General features: G+C 43.5%; 2 protein-coding genes and 4 non-coding genes across 6 annotated transcripts; 3 read left to right on the forward strand and 3 right to left on the reverse strand.

The window, feature by feature from the left end:
• The first annotated feature begins 1,039 nt into the window (after positions 1–1,039).
• TRNAS-GGA lies at positions 1,040–1,126 on the forward strand. The gene has a single exon. It is a non-coding gene; the product is annotated as a tRNA-Ser (tRNA).
• A 1,558-nt stretch (positions 1,127–2,684) lies between these two features.
• Positions 2,685–2,757, forward strand: TRNAF-GAA. The gene has a single exon. It is a non-coding gene; the product is annotated as a tRNA-Phe (tRNA).
• Positions 2,758–4,989: 2,232 nt separating this feature from the next.
• On the forward strand, positions 4,990–5,063 carry TRNAD-GUC. Its single transcript has one exon. It is a non-coding gene; the product is annotated as a tRNA-Asp (tRNA).
• A 3,965-nt stretch (positions 5,064–9,028) lies between these two features.
• Positions 9,029–9,100, reverse strand: TRNAN-GUU. The gene has a single exon. It is a non-coding gene; the product is annotated as a tRNA-Asn (tRNA).
• Positions 9,101–14,129: 5,029 nt separating this feature from the next.
• Positions 14,130–14,809, reverse strand: LOC121055307 (NADH-ubiquinone oxidoreductase chain 6). The gene has a single exon (XM_040527383.1). The coding sequence runs from the start codon at positions 14,799–14,801 to the stop codon at positions 14,130–14,132; it is 672 nt and encodes a 223-aa protein (XP_040383317.1). The 5' UTR covers positions 14,802–14,809.
• A 1,187-nt stretch (positions 14,810–15,996) lies between these two features.
• Positions 15,997–18,080, reverse strand: LOC121055306 (ATP synthase subunit a). Its single transcript, XM_040527382.1, is given in 2 exon segments — positions 15,997–16,346; positions 16,348–18,080. Coding segments are annotated over 2 exon segments (735 nt in total). The 5' UTR covers positions 16,756–18,080; the 3' UTR covers positions 15,997–16,019.
• Positions 18,081–24,806: the final 6,726 nt, after the last annotated feature.

Consider the following 24,806-nt stretch of genomic DNA (forward strand, 5'->3'; position numbering starts at 1 on the left):
TTAGCTGGATAAGGGGCGGATGTAGCCAAGTGGATCAGGGCAGTGGATTGTGAATCCACCATGCGCGGGTTCAATTCCCGTCATTCGCCCATCGCACTATTGCAAATTCCAAAAATACAATTTTCCATATTCCTAGTTACGTATTTACTTACGGCAACGAAGAATAAAACTATGACTATATTTTTTCCTTTTCCTAGTTCATATTCCAAGCGCAGGATAACCCCAAGGGGTTGTGGGTTTTTTTTCTATCAATGGGGGCTTTCCCTTGTTAAGTAGAGAATTACTGTCCTTCACTCATATTTTGAGAAACAGTACGCAACACGTATGGAAAAGTCAGCCTAGGCAGTCAACCTTTTCTTGACTTCACGAGTTTCAAACCAGTCTGTCAGAGAGGAGCCAACACTCTCTAACTACCTATACTACGCCCATTGGAAACCCTCGGGGAAAATGATCCCATAAACAAAGGAATTATACAGTACGAAATAGCAAAAAATAGACTAATTCGATTCTAAAAAATAGATAATAGATATGGGCTTTCTGCTCAAATTGTCTCCTTTTCCTTCTGCTTGGACAAGGAGAGATATTCAATATTTGAATCAGATTGGATTTCATTCCACTTACCTATTTCCCAACAACAACTTCTCTCATCAGCTATTTCGCATTTTCAAAGTCATTAATTGTCCCATTACCCTATTTTCTATTTCGATTGTATGGCGTAGCGTACGATATGCAAACAGAATTCTAGGGTTATTATGGAATAAGAAGAATTCTTCCATTCTTTTTCTCGAGAGATAAAAACCAAACTAAAACTTTTCGAGTTAGCGGAATTCCTAGTAAAAAGAAATCCAGGATTCTTCCACTTAGATGAAATAGCTTAGATGAAATAGTAAGTAATAGTCCCCCTCGTATCCATGGAAATGGGAAAGGAATTATTCCTTTAGAACCATGGAACCCCCGAGCGGTTGTGGTTGTACCTGTACTTGCAGGGATACGAAAAATCACTATTCACTCAGTTTCTGGTCAATAATAAGATTATGTAGGAGAGATGGCCGAGCGGTTCAAGGCGTAGCATTGGAACTGCTATGTAGGCTTTTGTTTACCGAGGGTTCGAATCCCTCTCTTTCCATTTCTATTAATTCACCAACGTTACCGACCACAATGTATCAAATCAAATAGATTTCAGCAATAAGACCTTTATTTGATAGAAATTCATTATTAAAAATTAATTACTTTGGTACGGCAATAAAAAAAATCCTACTGTAGATCCATTTGTGATACATGAATGAGAAAATACGGATTAAGGCCCTTCCGCGAAAAGAGGAAATAATTTTATGAACCTTTCTTATTTTCGTTAGGTTCAAGTCTGACGAGAATAATATTCTACGACTAAGAACTCATTTATTTTCAAACCGATCCATTTACTAAATATTATTTTATTTACTAGTCCTTTATATTGGAATGAGTCACTAGTCAAATGTTTTGGCAATTCCTCGTGGGCGGATGATGCAATAGAATTTTGAATCAGCGTTTTGATCTTTGGTTATCATTCATAGTAATAATATCTCGGAGTTTGCAACGAAAACTTGGTATATCGACTAGACGACCGTGAAAAAAAATATGTCTATCTATGGTTAAGTAATTGCCTGGCTCCGGGAATGGTCAAAGCCATACCCAATCGAAAAAGGATGTTATCCAAACGCATTTCAAGTAGTTGCAGTCAAACCTGACCTATTGACCCTTTTGCTTTTCCAGCAATATGTACATATCTAAGGAATTGTCGTTCTGTCAGACCATAATGAAAACGAAATTTCTGTTTTTCTTCTAGACGAATACGATATTGCGATCTTTTCCCAGAACACAATTGGTTTTGAAGATACTTCAGGATCTAGGTCTTTTACTAGTTAGTCCCGGTAAAGCTCCCAGACGGTGTATTTTTTCGAAACGAGGTCCTCGGTAACGAGACATAAAGACTCCTTTTTTTTCTTTTTTTTTCATTTTCACACAAAATCAAAATGAAAACTGCACTAAAGGATAAACAAAGCAAAATCAACTGAAGTACTAAAAAAAATGAATTGTATCAACATCTGGATTATATATTTATATAAATAAATTATGAATGATTATGAAATAATAAATTAGGATAAAATTAAGAATTATTGTGAATCCATTCCAATCGAAGGTGAAAGAAGAATTGAATATTGAGTAATCAAATCATTCATTCTTTAGATCTTTTGAAAAACGGATTAATCGGACGAGAATAAAGAGAGAGCCCCATTCTACATGTCAATACCGACAACAATGAAATTTATAGTAAGAGGAAAATCCGTCGACTTTATAAATTGTGAGGGTTCAAGTCAAGTCCCTCTATCCCCAATAAAAAGCCCATTTTACTTCCTAACTATTGTACCAACCTCTATTTTTCATTAATGGTTCAAACAAGATTCACTATCTTTCTTTTTCTACTCTTTCACAAACGGATCCGAACTGGCTTCTTTAGATTTTATCCCATTCATACAAATGAACATATTATAGTATAGGCAAGTAATCCCTATTATTAAGTAAGTAATTCACAATCCGTATATCCTGACATTTACTAAGTCCAATTTTAGAATACTTTTCTTCTTTTTTAGTCCCTTTAATTGACATAGATACAAGTACTCTACTAGGATGATGCACAATAAATGGTCAGGATAGCTCAGTTGGTAGAGCAGAGGACTGAAAATCCTCATGTCACCAGTTCAAATCTGGTTCCTAGCACAGAAAAAAGATCTACCGTATAGGTATTGACACAAATTACTCGAGATGGATTAGGATACATATTCGTTAATAATATAGATAGAGTATGATTTATTCATCTAAGTAGAGAAATCTCTAAATAGAGACACTTCTTTTTCTTTAGGGTCTAAATCTCTGGTTCTTTTCTTTATGGTACAGAAGGAGGTGAGATTAGGTTCCCTTTTCTTCATTTTTGCATTTCTTATTCCGCTATTCCGAATATTTTATTTCTTTCTTATCTTATCTTACTTTCCTAGTTGTTCTAAGTAATGTGCGCGGTACAAAGTTCGTGGTAGGGAACTTCTTTGAGTCATCGTATTTTTCTGTTTATATGAAGGAAATGAATATGTGATTTTCCAAATTGGAGAATCGAAATGAAGCCCTTACCCTGAGGGGTACAAGCAGGAAGCAAATAATAGCTGCAGTCTTGTGAGGAACATCTTTTCATATCCCTAGTGGGAAGAGAGGGAATCTCAAAGCTTAATATATCATCATTACAATGGTTGATGAAGCGTGTCTTCTCGGGGAAGACAGGGTTTATCAAAAACATAGTGATTTATAGCAAGTGGGCTGCTGAAAGAGGCCCTGGAAAGGATGGGAGCATTATGATTTACCTATTTATTTTGTTTGTCTGAGAAAGGGTTTCTCCCTGGAAGGGGCAGGTCTTTATTAAGAAGACTCGCTTGCTAGACCCCTAGCCAAGAAGGGATGGGGATGGTAGTAGTACACGGGTAACTTGTTTGCAACTCATACCATACTACTCAATGGGTTATCATAATACCCATGAGTGGCCTGAAATGAATGTAAGCAAGGAGAAGAATGAATTAGCTAGGATTTCGGGTTGTAGAAGTAGTACGTGCTTTATCCAGGGAAGCAGCTAGCGAACCGTTACGCTAAAATGATACATCCTTCAGCTTGTTAAAAGTCCCTTCTTCATAAGATCAAGAAAGTACGAGCATCTTTCGAAGATTGGAAAATCTCCCATACTTGGAGAGAAGCAAACCAACCGGCCGATTTGCAATTGACTATGCTTAGTAGTTGACATCTTTGGTCAACACATTTTCCCTTCCATTTTGTAAAGTTAGTAGAAGAGGATAGATCCGGTAAATTGTACATACGAATGTCAATCTTAATTTTATTAGATTATTACACTGGTAGGGGTCGATCAGGCAAATCCCAAAGCTGACCCCCGAACAGCTGCCGGACTGCTCTACTGATCTTCTCTCTCTTCAGACTCGCTGAACCTTCTCAAAGACTCCTTTTGTACTAAGAACACAATTCAGAACCCTCCTTCTCACAAGAAGGCAAACCCTGTACGTTGATCGAATCTTCTTTCGCATCCAGAAGAGAGGCTGTGGGCTATCCGAGAGAGTGGTTCAGGTGACTACCGGAGTCATTGATTAAGCAGGTCAGATGGGCTTAGTAGGGCTCAAACCTACAATATCACCGTTATGAGCGGTACGTTTCAACCAATTAAACTATAAGCCCAATCGGATCTCTACATGCCGGGAAGAGCGGACAGAAAGAGGAGACCTTTGCTCTATCTCCTTCTTCCTCTTCCCGGGGCCCCGGAGGGGTTCTTTGGCAGGCCCTATTAAAGAAGCTAAGTGACTTTCGTCACTCAAGTAGTGAGTTTGAGAGTGACCGTTAGGACGACCACTTGTACTTATAGGCCTTGGCGACCTGTAGTCTTGTTACGCAACACAGCTTCACTCTATTCAATAAATCAACAGTTCAAACCAGCCCACTAATAGCTTAGATAGTGGCCCTTCCACTTTGGTATAGTTGACCCTACCTATTGACTCAAGGTAAGACTTCTGATTCAAGGTTCATAGGAAGGGGGAACCTAGACGTAGTGGGATGTAGGCTTCAGTTGTTTTGGTACTTTTTCACTACGTCTTATTATTTTTTTTTGTAACCGGCTTTTCACCGGCAGGTTAGTAGGCCTTTTAGAAGGCGAACAAACGAAAGTTCTCAGCGGGTGCTAGCGCTATCTTGTTCGCTTTTGTCAACTGAAGTTGTGCGTAGCGCCAACTAACTGATAGCTGATAGAGCGCAGAGCCCCGAGTCTAAGTGAGCAGAGCCATTTCTTTCTACTGTCGTCAAAAGAAAATAAAAGTACTAAAGGCGAAGGGCATTCTGTTGTACAGCTACTTTGGTATAGTTACAAAGGTAACCGGTAGGTGACTGTTGAATCGACAGTAGTTAAGAAAGGGGGAAATAGCTCAATTGGTTAGAGTGCTGGTCTGTCACGCCAGAAGTCACGGGTTCGAACCCCGTTTTCCCCGCCTGATCTTCCTCTTCCTGCCCGACTCATTTTGTCTTCACTGGAAGCTGTTGATCCCAGCGTAGCATTCAAGACAATTGTTCCTTCTTCGGTCTCCCTCCACCCCCTTCGTTTGTTGTGGGTCGCGTCTCACCGCAGGCACTTAATGAATGAGCGAAGATCTTCCTTCCCCCCTTGTGTCTTACCAAGGACTGAGTTCCCACTTGTGGCAAAAAAAAAGTGTACCATCCCACCCGGCCTCCCCTGGGGGGGGGGTGAAGGTTCCTCTCGGAAACTGCCAGTCTATGTCACACCCGGAGTTTCGTCCCAAGCCTTAAATCGTAAAAGAAATCCGTAAATAACAATTGGCTTAATTAACTCAGGAAGAATCCCTCTAAAAGAACCTAATTTAATTAAATCGAGGCTCGCAAATCGACTAACTGGATTTAAATTCAAATTGCAGAAGTATAAAATTTGGCCAAACAAATTAATTTAAAACTCGGCAAAAGTGGGGTTTTCCTTTTTCCCTCCTTTTTCCTTTCTTTTTCCCTTCCTTCTCAAATTGGGACGAAGTCCAATTTTCCTCCTCTCTCTTTTTCTTTTTTCTCCTTTTTCTTTTTCTCCTTCCCGGGCCGGCCCAGCCGAGCCGGCCCATCTCCCCTCGGCCGGCCCAACCGACCGGCCTCTCTCCCGCGCGCGCGCCTCCCCTCCACCTGGGCCACCGCCCGGCCTAGCTCGCGCGCTGCGCTCGACCGCGAAGTCCGTTGCCGCTCCCTCCTCCCTCGCGCCACTGACAGGTGGGGCCCACCTATCAGCGACCGAGCCCCCGCCAGCTCGTCCGCGCCGAGTCCGAGTCCGCACCGCCGCCGCAACCGCCGCCGCCGCAACGGCCGCCGCCGAGTCCTCGTCGTGCCCGACTCGGTCTCCAACCTCCGCCCCGCCCTAGCCGGCGCTGTCACCCTATAAATCCCCACCGCCGCCGCGCCGTCGCCCACTTTTCCTCTCCGCCCAAGCCGCCGCTGTGCCCCGCCGTTCGCCGCCGCCGTTTGATCTCGCTGCCGGCCGCCCGTCATCACCGTCCAGCCGCGTCATCACCTCCGCCTCGCCGTCGCCGGCTTGCTGCCGCCCGGTTGTCACCGGTGAGCGTCCCCAGCGCCGCGCATTCCTTCGCCACCCGGTCGCCGTCGCGCCCGGCCTCCTCACCATTGCCAATCGATCTCCGCCGCCGTCGCCGATCTTCTGCTCCTACCCGCGTCGCCACCTCCGCCTCGATCTCGCCGACTCGTCCGCACGGTTGTCGCCACCGGTGAGCGTCTCCGTCCTCCTCCCCTCTCTCTCTCCCTTCCCGGCCGACCGCCGCCGAGCCGCACGCCGTCGCCAGACGTGTGCGGAGCTCGTCCTCGCCGTCGCCCGCTGCTGTCGTCTTCGCCTTCGCGACGCCGTCGTCAAGTCGCCGCCACCTGCGCCCGTGCGTGCCCGCGCTCGCCGGTCGCTCGTCGTCGCCGCGCCAGCCCGTCGCTGCTGCTTTGCCCGGTTGCGCCGCGTGCACCGCCGCCTCGGTCGCGCACCACGCGCCGTCGCCGCACGCCGGTCGTCGCCGTCGCGCCGTCGTCGTCGCGTCGTCGTCGCCGTCGCCGTGCGCCGCCGCTGTCCTGCCGCCGGCTGCCGCCGTCTGCCTGAGCCGCTCTCCCCGCTCCCCTCTCTGTTCCCCTCTCGCTGAAGAGCGGGACCCATCCGTCAGTTGCCCGCTTCCCCCTCCCTTCCTCTCTCTCCTCCCCGGGCCTGCGTGTCAGTCTCTCACTCCCCCTCTCCCTCACCGACAGGTGGTCCCCACCTGTCAGCCATCAGCGCTCCTCTCTCCTCGCTGACGTCAGCAGCCCCATTAATTGCGCAATAATTGATTTAGGACTTTTCTGTTTAGCTAAAAACCCAGAAAACTTCTAAAATTCATAAGTAATTCATCTAGTCTCCGTTTAGGTCCATTCAAATTTCATTAAATTCATAAAATTGTCAAGAATCCATTAAAAATACTTTCTTTTGCTGTTTCAGTAGAGTTTGTGCCTGTTTTATTTATTTTTGTGCTTTGTCGCGTAGATTCGGACCCCGCCGAAGAGCCGGTTTACTTCGAGATCGTCGCCGAAGTTCCACAGGGGCCAGAGCAAGGCAAGTGATACTCATCTTTGATCATATTGAACCCATTATTGCAAATTCCCGCTTTGTTTATTCAAACATGCATTGTTTTAATTAAAGTATTTACCGTATGTTATTTTTCGGGTAAACCTTATTATTATGCCGTTGTTTATCCAACTTTATTCATTGATGGACCAGGGGTAACTTGATTAATTTTAGGCCTAGGTTAATGCTTAGCCGTGTTTAGAACAAGTAGCTCATGGGATCACACTTAAACATGCTTAGTTTTGAATAGCTGAGATATTGATTCATTACCCGGTTCGGGTTGATGTCAACTAAAATATTGATAATGGTGGGCTGTGGGTGCATGGTTTTGAGAGTCGCATCCCATGGTAATTAAGGACCGGTTCACGGGAAACCCTGGAAGTAATTAAGTGCTAACCACATGCCGAAATGGGTAAGGTAGGATTTGAAGCATGACTTCGAAGTATTTGACGTACCGAGGCAAGGGTAGGCGTGATGGAGTATGGACGGGCAATCGTGGTGTAATGAAAGCCTCTGCTGCTTCCGGATCTACCAAGGCACAAGAGGGGACTGCCCGACTTGGTGTAAAGGAGGGGGTGAAACCTGAAGTGTGGTGCGATTAAATAGGGAGGGTTATGTGACGGGTCCTATCACGGTCTCCTTTCCGGTATACCGTGGTGGTATGTCAGCGCACGTTCAAGTGTAGTGGAGTCGTGTCTTGTGGGTACAGTAGTACACCTCTGATCATAGTATGAACTATTTGAATAGCCGTGCCCATGGTTACGGGCGAACTCCCAGCTTCACTGTGATTAGTGAACCTCTAATAACTTGAGTAAACTGGGTTTTCACTTGGGACTACTGCAACGTGGTGTAACGTTGAGTAGTGGTTGGGCCTGTTGCAACGTGGTGTAACGGTGTAACGTTGTACAGCGTTGAGGTATTTTACAACTGTTATTTACTTGTCTTTTACTGTATTCAATTACCTTTACTCTTTGCAATCTCTGTTATTTGTTTAACTGCTGCTTTATTGCAACTAACCTTAAGCCTGCCCTTGTTAATCCCTATGCATCATTTATTTCCCCTTGTCCGTGTTACTTGTTGAGTACGGTGGTTTGTACTCAGCCTTGCTTAACTTTTTCCACCAGAGCTAGAAGTTGAGTCCGATGGAGGTGCCTCTCAGGAGTGAGATGATCTGCCGTCGAAGCTTTGCTTGTGGACTGGAGCCGTACCCGCTGGAGCTAGTCTACCTTTTCTTTCCGTTGCATTCCCGCTAGAATAAGTGTAATTTTCAGTTGTTTCTAAGAACGATGGTTATGTAATCAACATTGTCTTTTTGTGTACCCTGGCTGGTCCTGGACAGGGATTTAATACACAATTAAGTTCAGAAATTCGTGTGAGGAATTTCTGGGCGTGACAGTCTACAAGAAGCTGGCAGAGCTTTAGCCATTGGACCACATCCATCCATCCTCCTACCTAAACAGTGACGCCTTTTCTTGTTCGTTCTTCGAATTACGCTAGTGGAGACTAATTCCATCCGGCTAATGAAGATACTACCCCAGTCTTCCCATTCATTCCCAGTGGATCCTTCTTATCCCTTTTCATTGAACGAACCAAACAATCAACGGGTTGAGCGCACTAGCGCGAAAGCGTTAGCACGTGCATCCGTTTTCTTTCTCCTATACGAGAGTGAGGAATAGAAATCCTACAATCAACTTCCCACTTTTGATGTCCTGTTTGATGATTCTGTTGCGTCTTTAGAAAAAAAAGGAGAAGGACAGGGGTCGCTAGCCAGAAAAGCTATAACAATCAATTCGAATTCTGAATGAATCAAATCTCCCCAAGTAGGATTCGAACCTACGACCAGTCAGTTAACAGCCGACCACTCTACCACTGAGGTACTGAGGAAGAACGGACTTAAGGAAGCTGACTCTCGTTCTTTGGACCAACCGCAGACCGAAAAGAAAAAAAGTTCGTCACTTTTTCTCTTTCACATACACCGGGAGAAAGGGTGACGATAACAATCCCCTTTGCCTCCCCGGCCGGGGAGCCCCCAGGACAGGACAAGGGGGGCGGCGGTCAACCATCAACTCTCGATATGCATATTGATCAATCGATCTCCGCGTCCTGCCAGTTCGCTAAGTAGACTCACTCTGCCGAGGGGCAACTAAGGTTGGTTCCTGCCAATTCCCTTGCTGATCAGCAAGGGAATTGGCAAGTATGAGAGAGGACTCTCTCTGTCTCTCCGAGATTCAACTACTAAGTGAAGTTAAGTAGCACTTCAGCTATTCTAAATGTGAATAGATTCCGTTCCGATCAAGCAAGCAGGAGAAGGTGGTCCTTTCTTCTCTCTGTCTGCTCCATGCTCTATAGCCTAAGGATCATAAGCAGGTTTAATGCTAGAAAAAAGGAGATCTGCCTAATCATTTCGGTAGATGAAGTAGTGGGAGGTCACGAAGGGGGCGTGTTAAGTTGAGAATTTTGAACATTGTAGCACCCTTTTGATGGTTGGGCTTTGAGTTGATAACTTTTAAGAACTCTTAATATGAAAATACACATCATAAAATGATGGATCGAGCGAGACCATTCTGTTTCATTGTGAATGAAAGACGTTTTTGACCAACAACATCTACTCATATCCAGCTTCGTGTCATTTTTCTTTCATTAGCTCAGTAGGATAGTCCACGTTGCTAGGATGTGTGGGTCTAGTCAGGTCGTGACCCTCGATCAAACCATCCTAGCAATGCCCTCTTCTCAAAACAGGCGTTCGATGTACGGATCATCGCCGCTTAGAGGTTGAATTTGAAATTTGAATTGGAAGGTTTGACAGCCAAGGAGCGGCAAATAAGTAAATCTCTTCGACATAGCTGAAGAGAAAAAGGAATAATAATCTCTTTCTTCAAAAAAAATCGAAAACAAATGACAAATCCATTAGAAAGGTTCCTAATAAGACTTTTTGGTAAATGTTTGATCGAGGATGGAAGAAGAGCCCAAAAAGAATCTAGCCAACAGATCTCGAGTTAGGAGACCCTACTAGGCAGGCAGAATCAGGCAGAGAACTTCATTGCAAAAGCTTGATTCGAACCGACACTTGTTGGCTCGAAAGCCGGAACAACCCTTCCTGAATTGGCAGTTTCGAGGTCAGAGTTTCAGTTTCTTAGAAAGCCACTTCTCTAAGCATGCATGCCGACATAGGTGTCGCGGTAATCACAGAAGTTTGATTGCAGTGTGGTAAGGGGTCAGTCAACCAATTGTTAAGGGGTAATGCTAAGCTCTCTTTCTCATTAAGAAAGCGGCCCATCCTAAGAGATCGGCATCATACTAAGGACTGTGCCGAGCAAGGTCCGAAGGGATTTTAATTCCACACGCCTACGAAGCATTCAGTTAGTGGAAATTAAGGGCACGAACAGTTGTTGTACAATACGAGACGATGGTATGATATCACGCCTACTTCATTCTCTACTTCAGTCTGGTCTAAAATCATAAGGAAAGTGTCATCCTAGCGAGGAAAGACAGAAAGAAAGCAAGTGTGCCATGTAAAGCCATGCCTGAGTTTCAGCCTTTCAGGTGATAGAAGGGCCATCCACTTCAACTCTCGCCCTCCCTTTTAGGCATTTTTTACAGAGGCGTGGAATTGGCAAAAGACTAAACTTCAATTTGTACTTTTGTAGCGTAAGCTTGTACCAATAGGCCTGTATTAATTTGTATCATCATTCATCAATGGCAAGGCACAATTAAACTCCTTTCAGTAATTTTCATTTCGGTAAAGATGTGCTTATAGTACATACACATGAGACTACTCTTTTCCCAGTTGGAGAAAGAGAAACATACCATGCGTGTTAGGAATGACATAGCAGCCTATTGCTAAGCTGGTGGTACCATTTTCTCGTAAGTGCATCTTAATTGTGAGATTGTCTATCTACTGATTTGTTTACTTCTTTAGGTCTTGTTGTATTGCTTGTCATGTAGATTTCGATGTCAATATATGAACCGAGGTTGTAATTGCTAAAGTATTTTCAGAATTATGTGCATCCTTGATGAATTTCGATATACTGATTTCCACACCCTTCGTTTTCTTTTAACTACACGATAATACAAGAATCAACAACTCAACATGGATGAGATGAACAATGGTATATCTATCGTTAATGCAAACATGGCATACCACATCAAGAACGCCTTCTGGATCGGCGAGGAACCCACTGAGCTGACCTTTGCCGTAGTAGAGGATGACAGGATCCATCATCCTGTGTTCATCAATTTGCCAATGGCAAGAGAGATCATTGAAGATACATACCTGAATATCTGATCACTGAATTAAGACACATACCTGTTCCCTTCCATCCAACCCGGGAAGGAGTCCCTCCAGGTGCTCTGGATGACGCTGGGCCTGATGGTGACCACTGGTGCCTCTCCTCGCATGCTGTTGAAGACCATCTCCCCCATGGCCTTGGTGAACACATAAGTATCTTGCCAGTCATGGAGTTTTGCCCTACCAATCAGAAACAACACAGATCAAATGCTACTTCATGTCTGCACTTGCATTAATTGAATCTTCAGATGGTCGTGAGACTAATCAGAAGAAAGGATAGGAAAAACACTAGAATTTTGTGTACTATACCTCTCCAGGCCTAGATCTTTCATTTTCTTGAGCAAAAGAAGCAGAATCGTCGGAGTGTCTTCTGGAATCAAAGGCGAGCTTGATCTCTTCCTCAATGTCCAACATGATGCTCGTATGTTCTGAGGATCCCAGCTCCTTTGCTATGGTGTCTCCAATGCGAAACGGCTTCTCTAGCACCAGGCCTTGTCTTTGCCCATTCACATATGCTGTTCGGCAAAGTGTTGTAAGCTTTTGGCACGTAACAATAGAAATCTCATCACAAGAATTTATGACATTCTTCGAAGAGTGAATAAGTTCGTTCGCAGTGATGTGTAATCTCTTCAAATCGAGAGAAGAGGTGTCAAAAAGAAATGCTTTTAGGCAGGCTTACTTGCTTAGTATGTATTTTTTATACAATCAAAGACCAAGGTCGTACGGATAGCAATTCTGGACCATAGGCATAGCAGCACATAGGTATTCTCTCTTCTTTCTCAATTCTGGGAGGACACTATCTTAATTCTAGTGGAAAGGCAGAAGCAAGTGAAAGGGCAGCAGTATTATATGAGTTATAAACTCAAGGGAGAAATAAAAGTCATGTATGATAGTGGTCAAAAGTCTTCCATAGAAGGGAATAGCAACCTGACTAGAAATGAATAGCTGACTAGCGTACGAACGAGTTGGTCAGGCTATGAATGAAGGCTACTACTCTTCAGGAAGAAGGTACTAATAGCTCGCTCAGAGGTTCAGTCAAGCTCCTCACTCTTGGTCTGGCGGGGCATATTAGATATAGTAGTGGTGTTTTGAAAGCTTCTTATTGAGTCTAATCCTATAGTAGGTCAGGTACAGCTTCTTATACTAGGGATGATTTTGTGAATCATTGAAAAAGCTTTCAATAGTCTTAGTAAGTTTCAGAAAGGAGAATACCAAGGTTGAATCGAAGATAAAAGTTAAACCGCCGATGAGTTGTGTAGGAAGGATTGCTTGTCAAGCTCTTGCGGAATTTTGACTTATTATTTTGACTTATGGCTCTGAGAAAAACCCTTTTCTAGATTAGGCGGGGCTCTCTACGAATTACGAGAGAGATCTCCGAAAGTATAAGCGAGACGCTCTTACACCAGAAAGATAGTATAAGCTAGTTCTCACTAGCCGGGGCCTTACTCCTACTACTCACCAGCCGAGCCCTTACCCCCATCTACTACTTCTTATTAAAGCAGCAAGTGCAGAGGGGAATTTCGCAAGCTAGGAGGAATTGAAAATCCTAACTAAGAAACAATCAATCAGTCCACTAAGTCTGTTAAGTAAGAGTTATATGAAATACTCTGATTCAATGTACGAGTGACTCAATCCCAAAGGTCAATCCAGCCAGCCAATTTTCTACAACAAAGGAGTTCACCGTGGAAAGATCAAGTCTAATGACAGACACTGGTAATTCTATTCTCTCACTGGGCCAGCTACTAGAATCAGTCAATGAAAAAGCAAGCAAGGAGATGTCCTCACTTGACATTAGACTATCCTATTCGTTAAATCATTTCTATGTTTCTGAGACCCGGAAACCACTCAAGTAAGTAGGGATTTCTTTCTCTCTTTTTCTCTTCCTCCGGTCAGAAAAAAAAGATTTATAGGACCGGATGCATAACAAGAAAAGAAAGAATAGTAGTGCTGCCTGCGCGCAAACAATCTTAGAACTGAGCTCTTGTAAAGGTGGGCGTTCCTACGCTCAAAGCCCATATCTCAGATGCGTGCCCATTGGAATAGCCCATCACCAGGATGAAATTCTCCATTTAGCGCAGTTCCCCTTTCCTCTCTTCTTAACATCCTAAACACCAAAAGGAAGGGAGAAGCGAACTCGACCTGGTGGTTTTTTTCTTTTTATGGATGCGATTTTCAATGAAAGCTGGGATGGGGTAAGTGTGAAGAGTCAACTCTTGCCCTACTTTTCTTATTTCTTGGAAGAATTCGCCCAGTATACTCCTATAATTATGATTATCGCTCTACTGAATCAAAAGAATGACTCTCGGGTTTGGAACAGATATGTTCTGTACGGATAACAAAGAATAGAAATTGGAGAGCAGGTGCCCTTCCCTGTCTGTTACCTTCCCAGCCCCAAAGGAAAAGCCCTGATCATTTGAAAAAAAAGATGCGTCAATCACGCATCCTAATTGGTGAGCTTATGCCCGCCCTAGTTCCTTCCCCGCTCTTAGTTTGCTTTACTGGAACCATTTTCGCGAGGAAAAAGAGGGTTCCAAGGAATCCGAGGAAAAAAAGCACATTATGGCCATGACCAGCTAAAGATCACTGGCCATCTCACGACGTGGACTCGAACCACAATTTCTCCTTTTAGTAGATCGTGATTTGGTATGTCGTCCTCCTCATTATAGTCCTCCTAGAATCCAAGGCGTTTCGTCGGAATACATCCTGTCTTTGAACCTTTGTAGTCCTATGCATAGTCAGTACTATAGCTCCAATCATAGCTACTAATAAAATCAGACTAGAAACCAAAAACCAGACGGAATAGTAAGTATAAAGTAAATTGCCCAATGTTTCCAAATTAGTCCAACTTCGTACCTTTCCGGCATAAACCATATATCTCAGAGAGGTCGTATTTCTGTGGGTTGGTAGTAATGGAATGGTTTCATTATCTAAAATGAAGAACATTTCCCACCAAAAGATCAGTCCAATGATATCACTCACTGGTAAATAGCGCAATACTTCTTCGTGAATCTCCGCTATTTGAATATTGAACATCATAACCACGAATAGGAATGAAATGGCAATAGCTCCTATATGAACTACTGGGGAGATCATAGCGGAGAAGTCAAGACCTAACAAAATAAGTAAACCAGCTGTGTCGCAAAAGACTAGGATGGGAAACAAAACGGAATGTACCGGATTTTTAGCACGTACAACCATCAAACCAGAGACCAAAGCAGGGCTCGACAAAACTGAAAGTATCATGGTACGTCGTCCTCCCTTCAAATGGACCTTGAATGCTGGAGCAAGAAGACGCATTCAAGTCGATCTATTACGACCAGCGCGGTTGTTCGTATTTCATTTTCTTCTTCCAAGCCGATGCTCTTCTTATAAAAGAAAGCACTCACTGAATTACTTACTGAATCTCGTCCTACTTTTTGACCCATTTTGCCTTTCTAGGTTGGTGGGCGCTTTCACCATTCAGCCATGGATGCATTAGCGAGTGAACTAGGTTTTTAGTGGAGCAAGAAAACGGATGTGCGTGCTAACGCTTTCGCGCTAGTGCGCTCAATCCGTTGCTTGTTCTCGAGCTTCTATTTCTTCCGTTAAGGGAGATTCGGGGAAAGATGGAATAGGAAGACGTGTTTCCAGAACGAACAAGATACGGGTAGAGAAGGGGAAGTTAGCAAAGTTAGACAAGATTGGAATGGGCATAGGAACATGTATTGATGTACCAGATCAGCTAATACTCCCAGGTTGATGCGATGTATTCCACCAGTTGACTGGAGACTTTATTATTGGTATATCGATCGGTGCAGCACGGATTGAAATAGGAGCCGGTTCGACAGGAAGCTTTTGAAAACGCAGTGCACCCAGGTAAATAAGAAACAAGATGAATACAGAAGTTAAACGAGCATCCCACACCCGAAAGGTACCCCACATAGGCCTTCCCCGAAACCCCCCAGTCACTAACGTAAACAAAGTAAAAAAAGCACCAATTTCTGTACCGGTTCTGGAAGAGCGAAGAAAAAGGGGATGTTTTGTTAATGGGAACAAGGAACTGTTTATAGCTGTCGCGATATAAATAACTATACTCATCCGAGCCGCAGGAACATGTACATACGAAATACGAGAATTTCCACCTTGTTGAAGATCTGGTGGTGCTACCCGAAGACTTAAATGAATAGCCATCGCTGTTAAGAACAACCGAGATCCAATGAGAATTTGCGCGTAGCTTTTTGTCTTTGACATAAAATAATAAGGTTGTAATAACGAAACTGACATTTTTTCCTTGCCTTGCAAGTGGAACAAGAAAGACTATATAGTGATTTTGATTCTATAAACAATCAAAGGATTTCGCATGCTTTCCATGGAATGACGGAATTCCTCTTGCTTACTTTTCGCTCCGCTCGTGCGCGGCACTCCTTGCTTGCGGGGCGGCATATCGGAAAAAGAAGGATTTACTTTCTATACGGGCCCGTCCCCTAACTAACGATTATGCTGCTCTCGCCTTCTTTTAGTGCTTCTTTAGTTACCCTATCCACTCTCGTCCTTTTTGGGTTCCCTTTCAGGGGATGGGGATATTTCGATGATTTCTCCCTCCGTAGGTGGAAAACGCATGGGTGAGTAGAGTCTGTGCTTTGCTTTGGTAATGAGAAAATGACTTGTCACTGTGAAGCTAAAGGGTATCATACCCTGGGGATTACGAAATAACGAAAAAGTAAAAGTGACCGGGATGCGAGGGAAAAACTTTTGTTTAACATTTCCACCTATTTGTTCGTTTACCAGGTTCAGCACGAAATCATAAATAAGCTCTACCAAGGGTTGCCATGCATTTGGCACTGACTTTCCCCCGCCCTTTTTTCGTAACTACATAAATATGAAATAGCACCAAACCGACAGTTTTTCCCATAGACAAGGATTCATTTGTGAATGAGAAATAAAAGTTACCTATATCCAGACCAAATAATGGGTCAATGAAAAATTGATCCAAGGGGCTTCCAATTACTGGTCCACCGCCTCCAGAGATAACTATATCACCGTTACTCCATTCCGCCCCATCTAACAGCTCTATGTTGTTCTGGAAGTTCATGAAACGCCTCTCCTGCTCGCTCTCAAATCGTTCCAAAAAAGCATCGATATCTGCTTGAGGGACAGTTTTCTCCGTTGGGAACAACCACTTCAACAAGTTCACGTTACCATGAGTAAAATCAAAGAGTAAGCGACAGGCCCCGATGAAATCTTTAAAATTTACGACACAATTGGCATTCATTGGAATTTCCTATCTTTTTAAGCTCTGCTCCCCAAACAAAAGAGAAAGGGGGACTTGTTTTTTGTGGAGTGGGTTTTACCAACGAAAGGTTGAAGTTTTTTATTGGTCTTTTTAATTCCCGTTATGCCCTCGTTAGACCATTCGTAAGGGCATTCAGAAGCAAAGCCCTACTACTATACTATACAAGTATGCTGGTCATCAAACATTACCCATTTTCATTTATATCCCCCCACCTTCACCTTTCTTAGGACTATCAAGCCTTCCCAAATTAGGTCTATGGGTACGAAGGCCTCTAGAATTTGTTCTACGGTAGAAGCTTTGAACGTAGACCCGGATACAAATCTTTCACTCACTGAAAAGTGAAAACCTGTAACTATATCGTCCTGAAGACGGATGCGACGGGAAGAAGTGGCATTTAGAAGTGTTGCTGACTTTACATTTAGGTTTCGGCATAACAAAGCTTGCACTGTCTTTTTGCACTTAGGCGCACAGCATGCCGTTGGTAATGATTCTACTACAGTGCTGAAAATTCGTAAGCTGAAAAAAAGTAATCGTTGTTGTTCATTGGATTCCCCCGGAATTACTTCGTTAGGATTGAAGAATTGCTGCAATTCTTCCCGAATAGACTCGATTCTCCCGTCGAGAGTTTCTTTGAAAGTCTTACCTAAACTCTTCCGACTGAATATGAGAAAGCCTATAAAACAACAAGCTACTATCATTTCTTCATTATAGATTGAGATCTTCTTCGGACTTGATGCACAAATAGATGGAATAGCAGCAAATAGCATATTTCTTCTATCCTTCATATCCGTTGAACTCAATCCCATCATGGGGTAACCCCCTCTTTTTAAGCTCTGCTCCCGACCCGAAAAGAGAAGGAGATGATCTCAACTGGCCTTGAGTTTCCTGGGGAAAGCAATTGTAAGAGTCACTATTTATAAATAGTTATTATTATCAAACTACCAATAAAGCAAAAGTCCACAGTTTCTTAAAGATCCTGTAAGCAAGTAGGTTCAGATTGTCAAGAACGAGCTGACAACTACAGGGGAAGCGGCTCGGGCTAGGGAAAATTTCTTCAGTCTCACAACCGGGTCCGCATGCAACAAAAGAAATTGTATTTGCCTACTACTCCGACCTTGCCCTGAAAGGATAAGAAAATTGGATAAGAGCGAGAGCTAGACTGACTGTTGGTCCAATGCTAGTCGGGGATTCAGATTGAGGACCCCCCGCGGCGGCTACTCATAAGAAGATGAAGGATTGAAAGAGGACTGATCACCCCTCAGGGGAAAAAAAAAGCCCCGAAACAGAAACAGACTTTAGGGTCAATGAAAGCGGGGATTCAAAATGATTGACAGGTACCAAAGCAAACATCCCTTTCCCCTTGCCTGCCTCCCCATGAGGAATCCTTTGTCTACCTGGATCTTCAAAGAGCCTCATAGCCAAAAATTCTCAAGCAGAGAAGCCATTTCTTTCTCTCTGATACAAATTCCCATCTCATAAAATTTCTATTCAATTTTTATTAATAAATAGGGCTGGCCTTTAAGATAGGATTCCATAATTGCAAATTATTTTTTACTAAAAAAGAAAGCAATATGACTGAAAAGTGGATTTTAGACCTGGCTGACTGACATGTTTACGTCTCATATTGGCTAATGTATTTGGAAGCCCTAGGAACATCTGTCAAATCATATTAAAAAACTTTCCAGGGCCATGCTGAAAAAAGAGAGAAATTGATTATGGTTGTCCATCCTCTATGGAGAGAGACGCACTTAAACCAACCGCATAGTGTGTAAGGATGTCTCCGTGATGGTGATCTTTTGCTTTTGAAATGAGAATGGCTCGGAAGGCTATCATTTTATTTCCTTAATAAGAAGGCTCATTTGTACTTGATTTCTGATATCGGCGGGGTACAGCGGTTGCTTCCTGTAAGATTATAATAGTCATGGCCTCATGGTCAAGCCAGAAAGGAAAGACAGAGTCTATATCTTCCGTCCTCTCTATTACTCGCTCCAAGTATTACACTCGTTGGGCTCAAGGTAGCCTTACTAAACCTATAAAGAGCGGTAGGCTATTCTAAGAGGAATTTACTGTAAAATAGATATCTCTTTGCTCTTCAGCCAGTAAGTCTGAAAGCAAGTCAGTTGTAGGCCAGACCTGTCATCGGTAGTTCTACTTTTGTAGATTGAAGCTTTTATAAGGCAGGAATGAGAGCAGCAAAGGCAGAGATAAAGCTGTGATTGCTCTTGCTCGACTCTTCATGGCACGGTTGGCCGGGAATGAGAACAAAAGGAGTAAGAAGAAACTGGCTAAGATTCAATTGACCTATAAAGCAACCAGTTCAACTAAAGGAAGTAGCTTACGGGCTTAAGGCTGCTAGGGACCCTGGGGCCAGAAGAAGCTTTTCCCGCATTCCTGTTGATGCAGATCAGACGAGAAGGGCCATCTCTTTACTAGAATCTGATGTGATAGAAGGAGCAGCTCTAGCTTAAGCCTAAGTTGATCCTTACTTACTGTTCAAGATGTCTACAACACAATAAGGTAGGCGAAGCCACTAGTTTACTTGCTTGAAAAAGGCAACCTTAGCTGATTCACATTACCTCTTGTTATTTCAATCCTTCCATGTCCCCCATCAAAGCAGCTACAGTGAGTAAGGAAGTTAGCAACACCACTTAACTCATGCTTCTGTTCGACTAGTTGTTCTCGTAACTCTTATTTCATAAATTCCCTCTTTATCTGATCCCTGAAATCAATTCCCTTCATTCCTGTCAATTCTTGACCATCTGATAGTTCGTAACAGCTGGGGAGAACAGTTCATTCATTGGTTAGCCTTCCATTCAGGTCGCTTGTTTAGGTATTTGAATCAGCTGGAACGATGTCTCGGAACTCTTCAAGGAGAGGTTTCAGCTCTGTGGGGACTTCGAGGTCTCCGTTTTGAGGGGCGGTCTCTTTTACCAATAAGGCAAAGACTACCTGAAACTATTCTAAGGCTTCGTGAAGTTAGGTCTTTTTAAGGAAAAGGCTATTCTCCGCAAGAACCGATTTGGATGTGTCTCCGATTTTCAACAGACCAAGGATCACCTTAACTCTGTCTTTCTCAAAAGAATAGGTATTCAAACCCATCATGGACTACCTTTCTTTCATACTGCCAAGGTTACGATGGAGATGTCAATCTCTGGTTGAAATGGTAAACCACAGATGTCGATCTCTGCCTAACTCAAATAAAGTAGAAGGGGGAGCATTAGCCTGAGGTGGTCACCATGTGATTCTAACCCTTCACTGTACACCAGGATATCGTCGAAGAATACGAGTACAAACCTTCCGCGCAGTGGTTTGAATACCATGTTCATCAAATTGTTGAACGTGGCCGGTGCGTTGGTCAAAACAAATGGCATGACCTTGTATTCGAAATGGCCTTTGTGGGTCTTATACACATCCTTCTCATCCATCCTGATCCGGTGGTATACCGATGTCCATTTTAGAGATAATGGTGGCACCACGCAATTGGTCAAGGAGATCATCTATCAGTGGGGATGAAGATGAGAAATAGGTTCGGTTGTGAATCTGGGTCAAGAAATGGGGGTTATGCGCCAGCCTATCAAGCAAGCCGAATAGGCGCGCCTGGATGATCAATTCCTTGGTTTTTTCTTACCTGACCGAGAGACGGGGCCGATAGAGCATATTCCGGACAAGTTGGTTCGATTCGCAGTTCACTTTCTATAAGATAACAAAACAGCAGACCCGCCCCATGCTTTTCTTTACGCTGACCCAGCATTCCCCTTTGCATTTCTTCCAGGCACAAAGGGATTCGTTTTTATGAGAAGCGAGTTGTTCTAGGCTGGGCCGATCCCTACCCGTTTTGATCTGACAACGGACGAACAGAGAAACGTGGGTCTTTTTCTCGCATTTTAGCGATCAATACCAAATCCTCATCTATGCAATTCTTGTACTTATTTGATGAAAGACAAAGAAAGAGATCAGGTTATTTATGATCGGAGAAAAGGAAACGATCAAACCGCCTACACCTATTCCATTGGTTAACTATTCCGGTTCTAATCTGGAACCATAGTGAGAGTATCTAGCATACATCTGTACATTCTGAACTAAGTTCTACTAATTTCTTCTAAGATAGTGGTGTTCTCATTCCCGCTTGCACTAACGAACTGTGATGTTTACGGATGAGAAGTAGGCTGTTGGACAGATGATGCTTGTATTGCCAGCCTTCATCGGCTCCGAGGTGTGGCCGGGTGAGCAGTCTGCGGAACGTTTCACTGCCTGGCCTCCCGGGTTTCTGAGTGCTAGCGAACCTCCTTAGAAGTAGCTATATTGGAATACCCCGCTGACTTCAGATTCTGATTGGCTGGAGGTGAAGACCTAAGCATTGGCTTACACTGACTCCTCTATCAAAAGAAAGGGTACAGGCACTAGACAAATTACCTACTGGTAATGTAAAGGGAGGACCAGAGCTGCCACATAGGGCAGTTTTACATCGATAGCAGGTAAAGACAGATAGTCAGACCTACCAATATAGTTAAGTCGGACCTGAAAAACAGCTTCACAAGACCATGTAATAGTTGTTCTTTTCTTAGCACTTTATCGAAGATATATCGCTGATTATAAAAACAAATTGGCAGAGCTTGCATTTTTTCTTCCACTGAGCGAGGTGTAGATAGCCTGCTTTTTCTCTCTACTAAAGGGGTCACACATTGGAGTGTGGATTTTGGGGGAAGTGTGGAGATAAATACTACCCTGGGCATTAGTGTAAAATCAAACTAAACATGCTATTGGGTTAAGAAGAAGAGGTTGGTGAGGATGAGGAAGATCCACAGGAGGAGTTAAGCAATAGTGCAACAGAAAAGCAATTAGAACATGAAGAAGCATTAATCTCCATGTTTGCTATCTCCTCTAACCCTAATCTCTTTTGTTTGCTACTATGATCAATTTGGCATTTCGATCATCTTTTGTTTTGAAGGTACTTATAACAACCAATTGAGCATATATCTGTACATGCTGGTACACGTGATTTAGTACTAGAGACACGTTATTACCTAATGCTGCTGATAATGTACTGTCTTTTATAGTTACAAACAACCTATGTTTCCATCTTTTTAAAGCTGTTTACTAGTTATCTGTCCGAGAAACAAAATATCACACAATTAAAGCCCACAATGCACAGAACATAAGGCACATACATACCACTTTAGCACACTTTACAGAACACGAGTGCAACATACCAATTCTAGAAAAAACACATAAACAGAATCCAAACAAAGTCACTTAAGAACAGGCAAGGGACACACTGTCCACGCCACCTACTTGAAGAGCAGAAAAGAGTATAGTTAGTGTAAGGAAAGTATTATAGGAAAGACCCTATGAGTTCAGACAATATGCTACATTCTATGATATCCTATTCAATCCCCAGGTTAGCATGCGTTGCTCGTCGTGCTAATAAATCCTCTCTTCTTAAAGCCCAAGTAGGAGAAAGAAATGCAAGTAAATACCCTCGATTCATTCCTTTTATGCGAGTGGGAAAGCTAGCTAGAAATCAATGACAAGGAGTAGAGCCTAGAGCAAAAGGGCCTGGCGTCAGGTTAGTTAAAGCAAGAAAGTCAATGCTGGTGCTCGCTTATTCAATCCTTTTTTCTCTCCTCCTTTGTGCTAATCACTAGGTCAAAAGGAACCCTTAATACGGAGTTTTATACTTGTTCTTACTTGTGTTAGTGAAGCCGGATAGTTCAACTTGCCTGCCCAAAGTCAATCTATGAAAAGTCTTCCTTATAGGTGCACCCAGCTGTAAGAGAGTAGAAGCAATCGGAGTAAATAAATCCCATAGTGAAATGAGCGTTAGATGTTGACTAGACAAAACTAGCTAATACATGTAGTAGGGTAACTATTCCTTTTTTCTCGGTTATGTGAAAAGGTAGAAAACTCGCTACACTTTATAGGAAATGAACTACTCTTAATGCAAGCTAGTCGAGCTGGATGAGTTGTTAGGAATGGCTCAACCCAGGCAGCGCTAAACCTTTCTTTTCCAGGCAAATCTCCCACTTCAATCTTTCTGGGCTAGCTATGTTCTCGGACCCCACCAGAGTAGGTTCCACCATCGATAAGGAAGATGTTAACTTCTAGTACAAGCAAGCAAAATCTAATGCCCGAGAAAGAGGGAATGGCATTGAGGCTTCATCCTTGGAAGAAGACGGGAGTGCTACTAGGGACGAACAGAGTTCTGGGGCTAGAGGATGGGGAACAAGTAGAATATGCGGGTTATCGTAGAATCTCTGAGTGGCGATGCCCTCTACTACCTAATAGTAAAAGAAGGGGACTTTGAAACCAAAGCTAGGACAATGGGGTGATGCGAAGGAGAAGGTAGGAGAAGAAGCTGGCACACCAACCTATTCGGATAAGTGTAAAGAAGAAAGGAAGGGGAAATCTTTCAAAAGAACTTTTCCATAGATAGGCGTACTATGGATGAATTCCCACCTCCTTGGAGGAGTGAATACAAGGACCACTAAAAAACAGATACTTTACCGAAAAGCCTTTGCTTCTTCTTTCGATTGGATAGAAGCTCATACTCGACTTCAACAACTGGTGCTGATGTGTCCAAATCCCATGCTCAACCGCCGGGTTGATTGATGTGTCAAAGACTAATGCTCCTTCTAAGGTTTTAAAAGGTAAAGCAGTGGCCCAAGAACCCACTACATCTAAGCCCAAGCCCAAACAAAACTAGACCCAAGAATGCTGGAATGAGAATCCTTACCCGTGACGACCATGCATACTTTTCTGACCTATGTATGCCTTTCCTCGCCTACTTCATTCTTGCTTTCCGTTTCCTACTATTTTCAAGTTTAAATTTCGAAAGAGAGACATAAAGTCAATAAATAGTAGTAATTCTTGCTTTTGAAAAAGCATACGAAGACAGCCTGCACCAACATTTTTTTTACGACATATGACATTGCACAAAAAGCTGCAAAGGACTTAGTTTCGTCGATTCACCGGCACGAATAGCATTTCCAATTCAACAATGTTCTATTTATCACACAGAGCTCCCAACATTTCCTGGATATTATGGCAGACCAACTCGAAGTGTTGAAAGCATCTATCAGGTAGGGCCAACAATTCTGGGAAAAGCTTATGATCTGGCGGGAGAATGCATAGGGAGTGATTACTTCAAGGATATTGTAACCACAGATTTACCCTCTAGCCTTAAGTACAGCGTCTGCACCGAATCACCGGGAATGATTAAAGCCCCGGCTGGGGTCCGGATAGCAGAACCAACAGAGGGCCAAGGAATCGAAGAACCGTCGGTTGTCCGAGAGGACATACTCCAACTTATGGTTTAGGGCACATTACCCTTATCGTGGACAAACAGATGTCGAGGCAGCATCTTCCCTTTCTTTCATTTCATCCTACCTGATGAATTGATCCAAAAACAGCAGCTGTTAGTCTCTTTTTCCAGGTCATATTGTAGCTTTAATTCGCCTTTCATTCCCTCCTGCCTCGAGAAAAGAAAGGGAACTGCTTGCCGCCAATGGAGATTCAAGAGACTTTTGCTTCTCTATAATCAGTTGGTCGATCAATGGATGAATACCCCACCGGGGAACCAGACGGAGATTCAAGATTGAAAATCTCTTCATGGGGCACTCGCATAAAAACGTCGGGCTGGCTGCTCTCGACGACGGGGTGGGAATGAGATGCTGGGAAATGGGAGTTAGTTATTGGTGGATTGAGAGGGGAGCAGATGCGTGGGCTAGTTCAATCTTTTTGCTCCTGCCTTCCTAGCCTTATGGACAGGAGTCCTCTGGCCTAGTCCTGAAACTCTTCCCGCAGCCTTCCATGCCCTTATTGCCCGGCATACCTTGGAAGGCATACCCTGGAACCAATTCATTCATCTGCCTTCTTCGCGATAAAGCTTTGCCTTACTTTGCTTGCTGGCTCTAAGCCCACCTCCTTTACTACACTACACCCTCTCCCCGCCCCTATTCAGCCCGAAAGGCTTCTAACTTCCCCGAAACCTTACTTATTCAGGGCAACATTCAGAACTTAGGGTCACTGCC

Source organism: Oryza brachyantha, chromosome 9 (assembly GCF_000231095.2).
Source record: "Oryza brachyantha chromosome 9, ObraRS2, whole genome shotgun sequence".
Taxonomy (NCBI): domain Eukaryota; kingdom Viridiplantae; phylum Streptophyta; class Magnoliopsida; order Poales; family Poaceae; genus Oryza; species Oryza brachyantha.

Coding starts and splice junctions, on each gene's coding strand:
- LOC121055307 (XM_040527383.1), bottom strand. CDS start 14,801: ATGCGTCTTCTTGCTCCAGCATTCAAGGTCCATTTGAAGGGAGGACGA.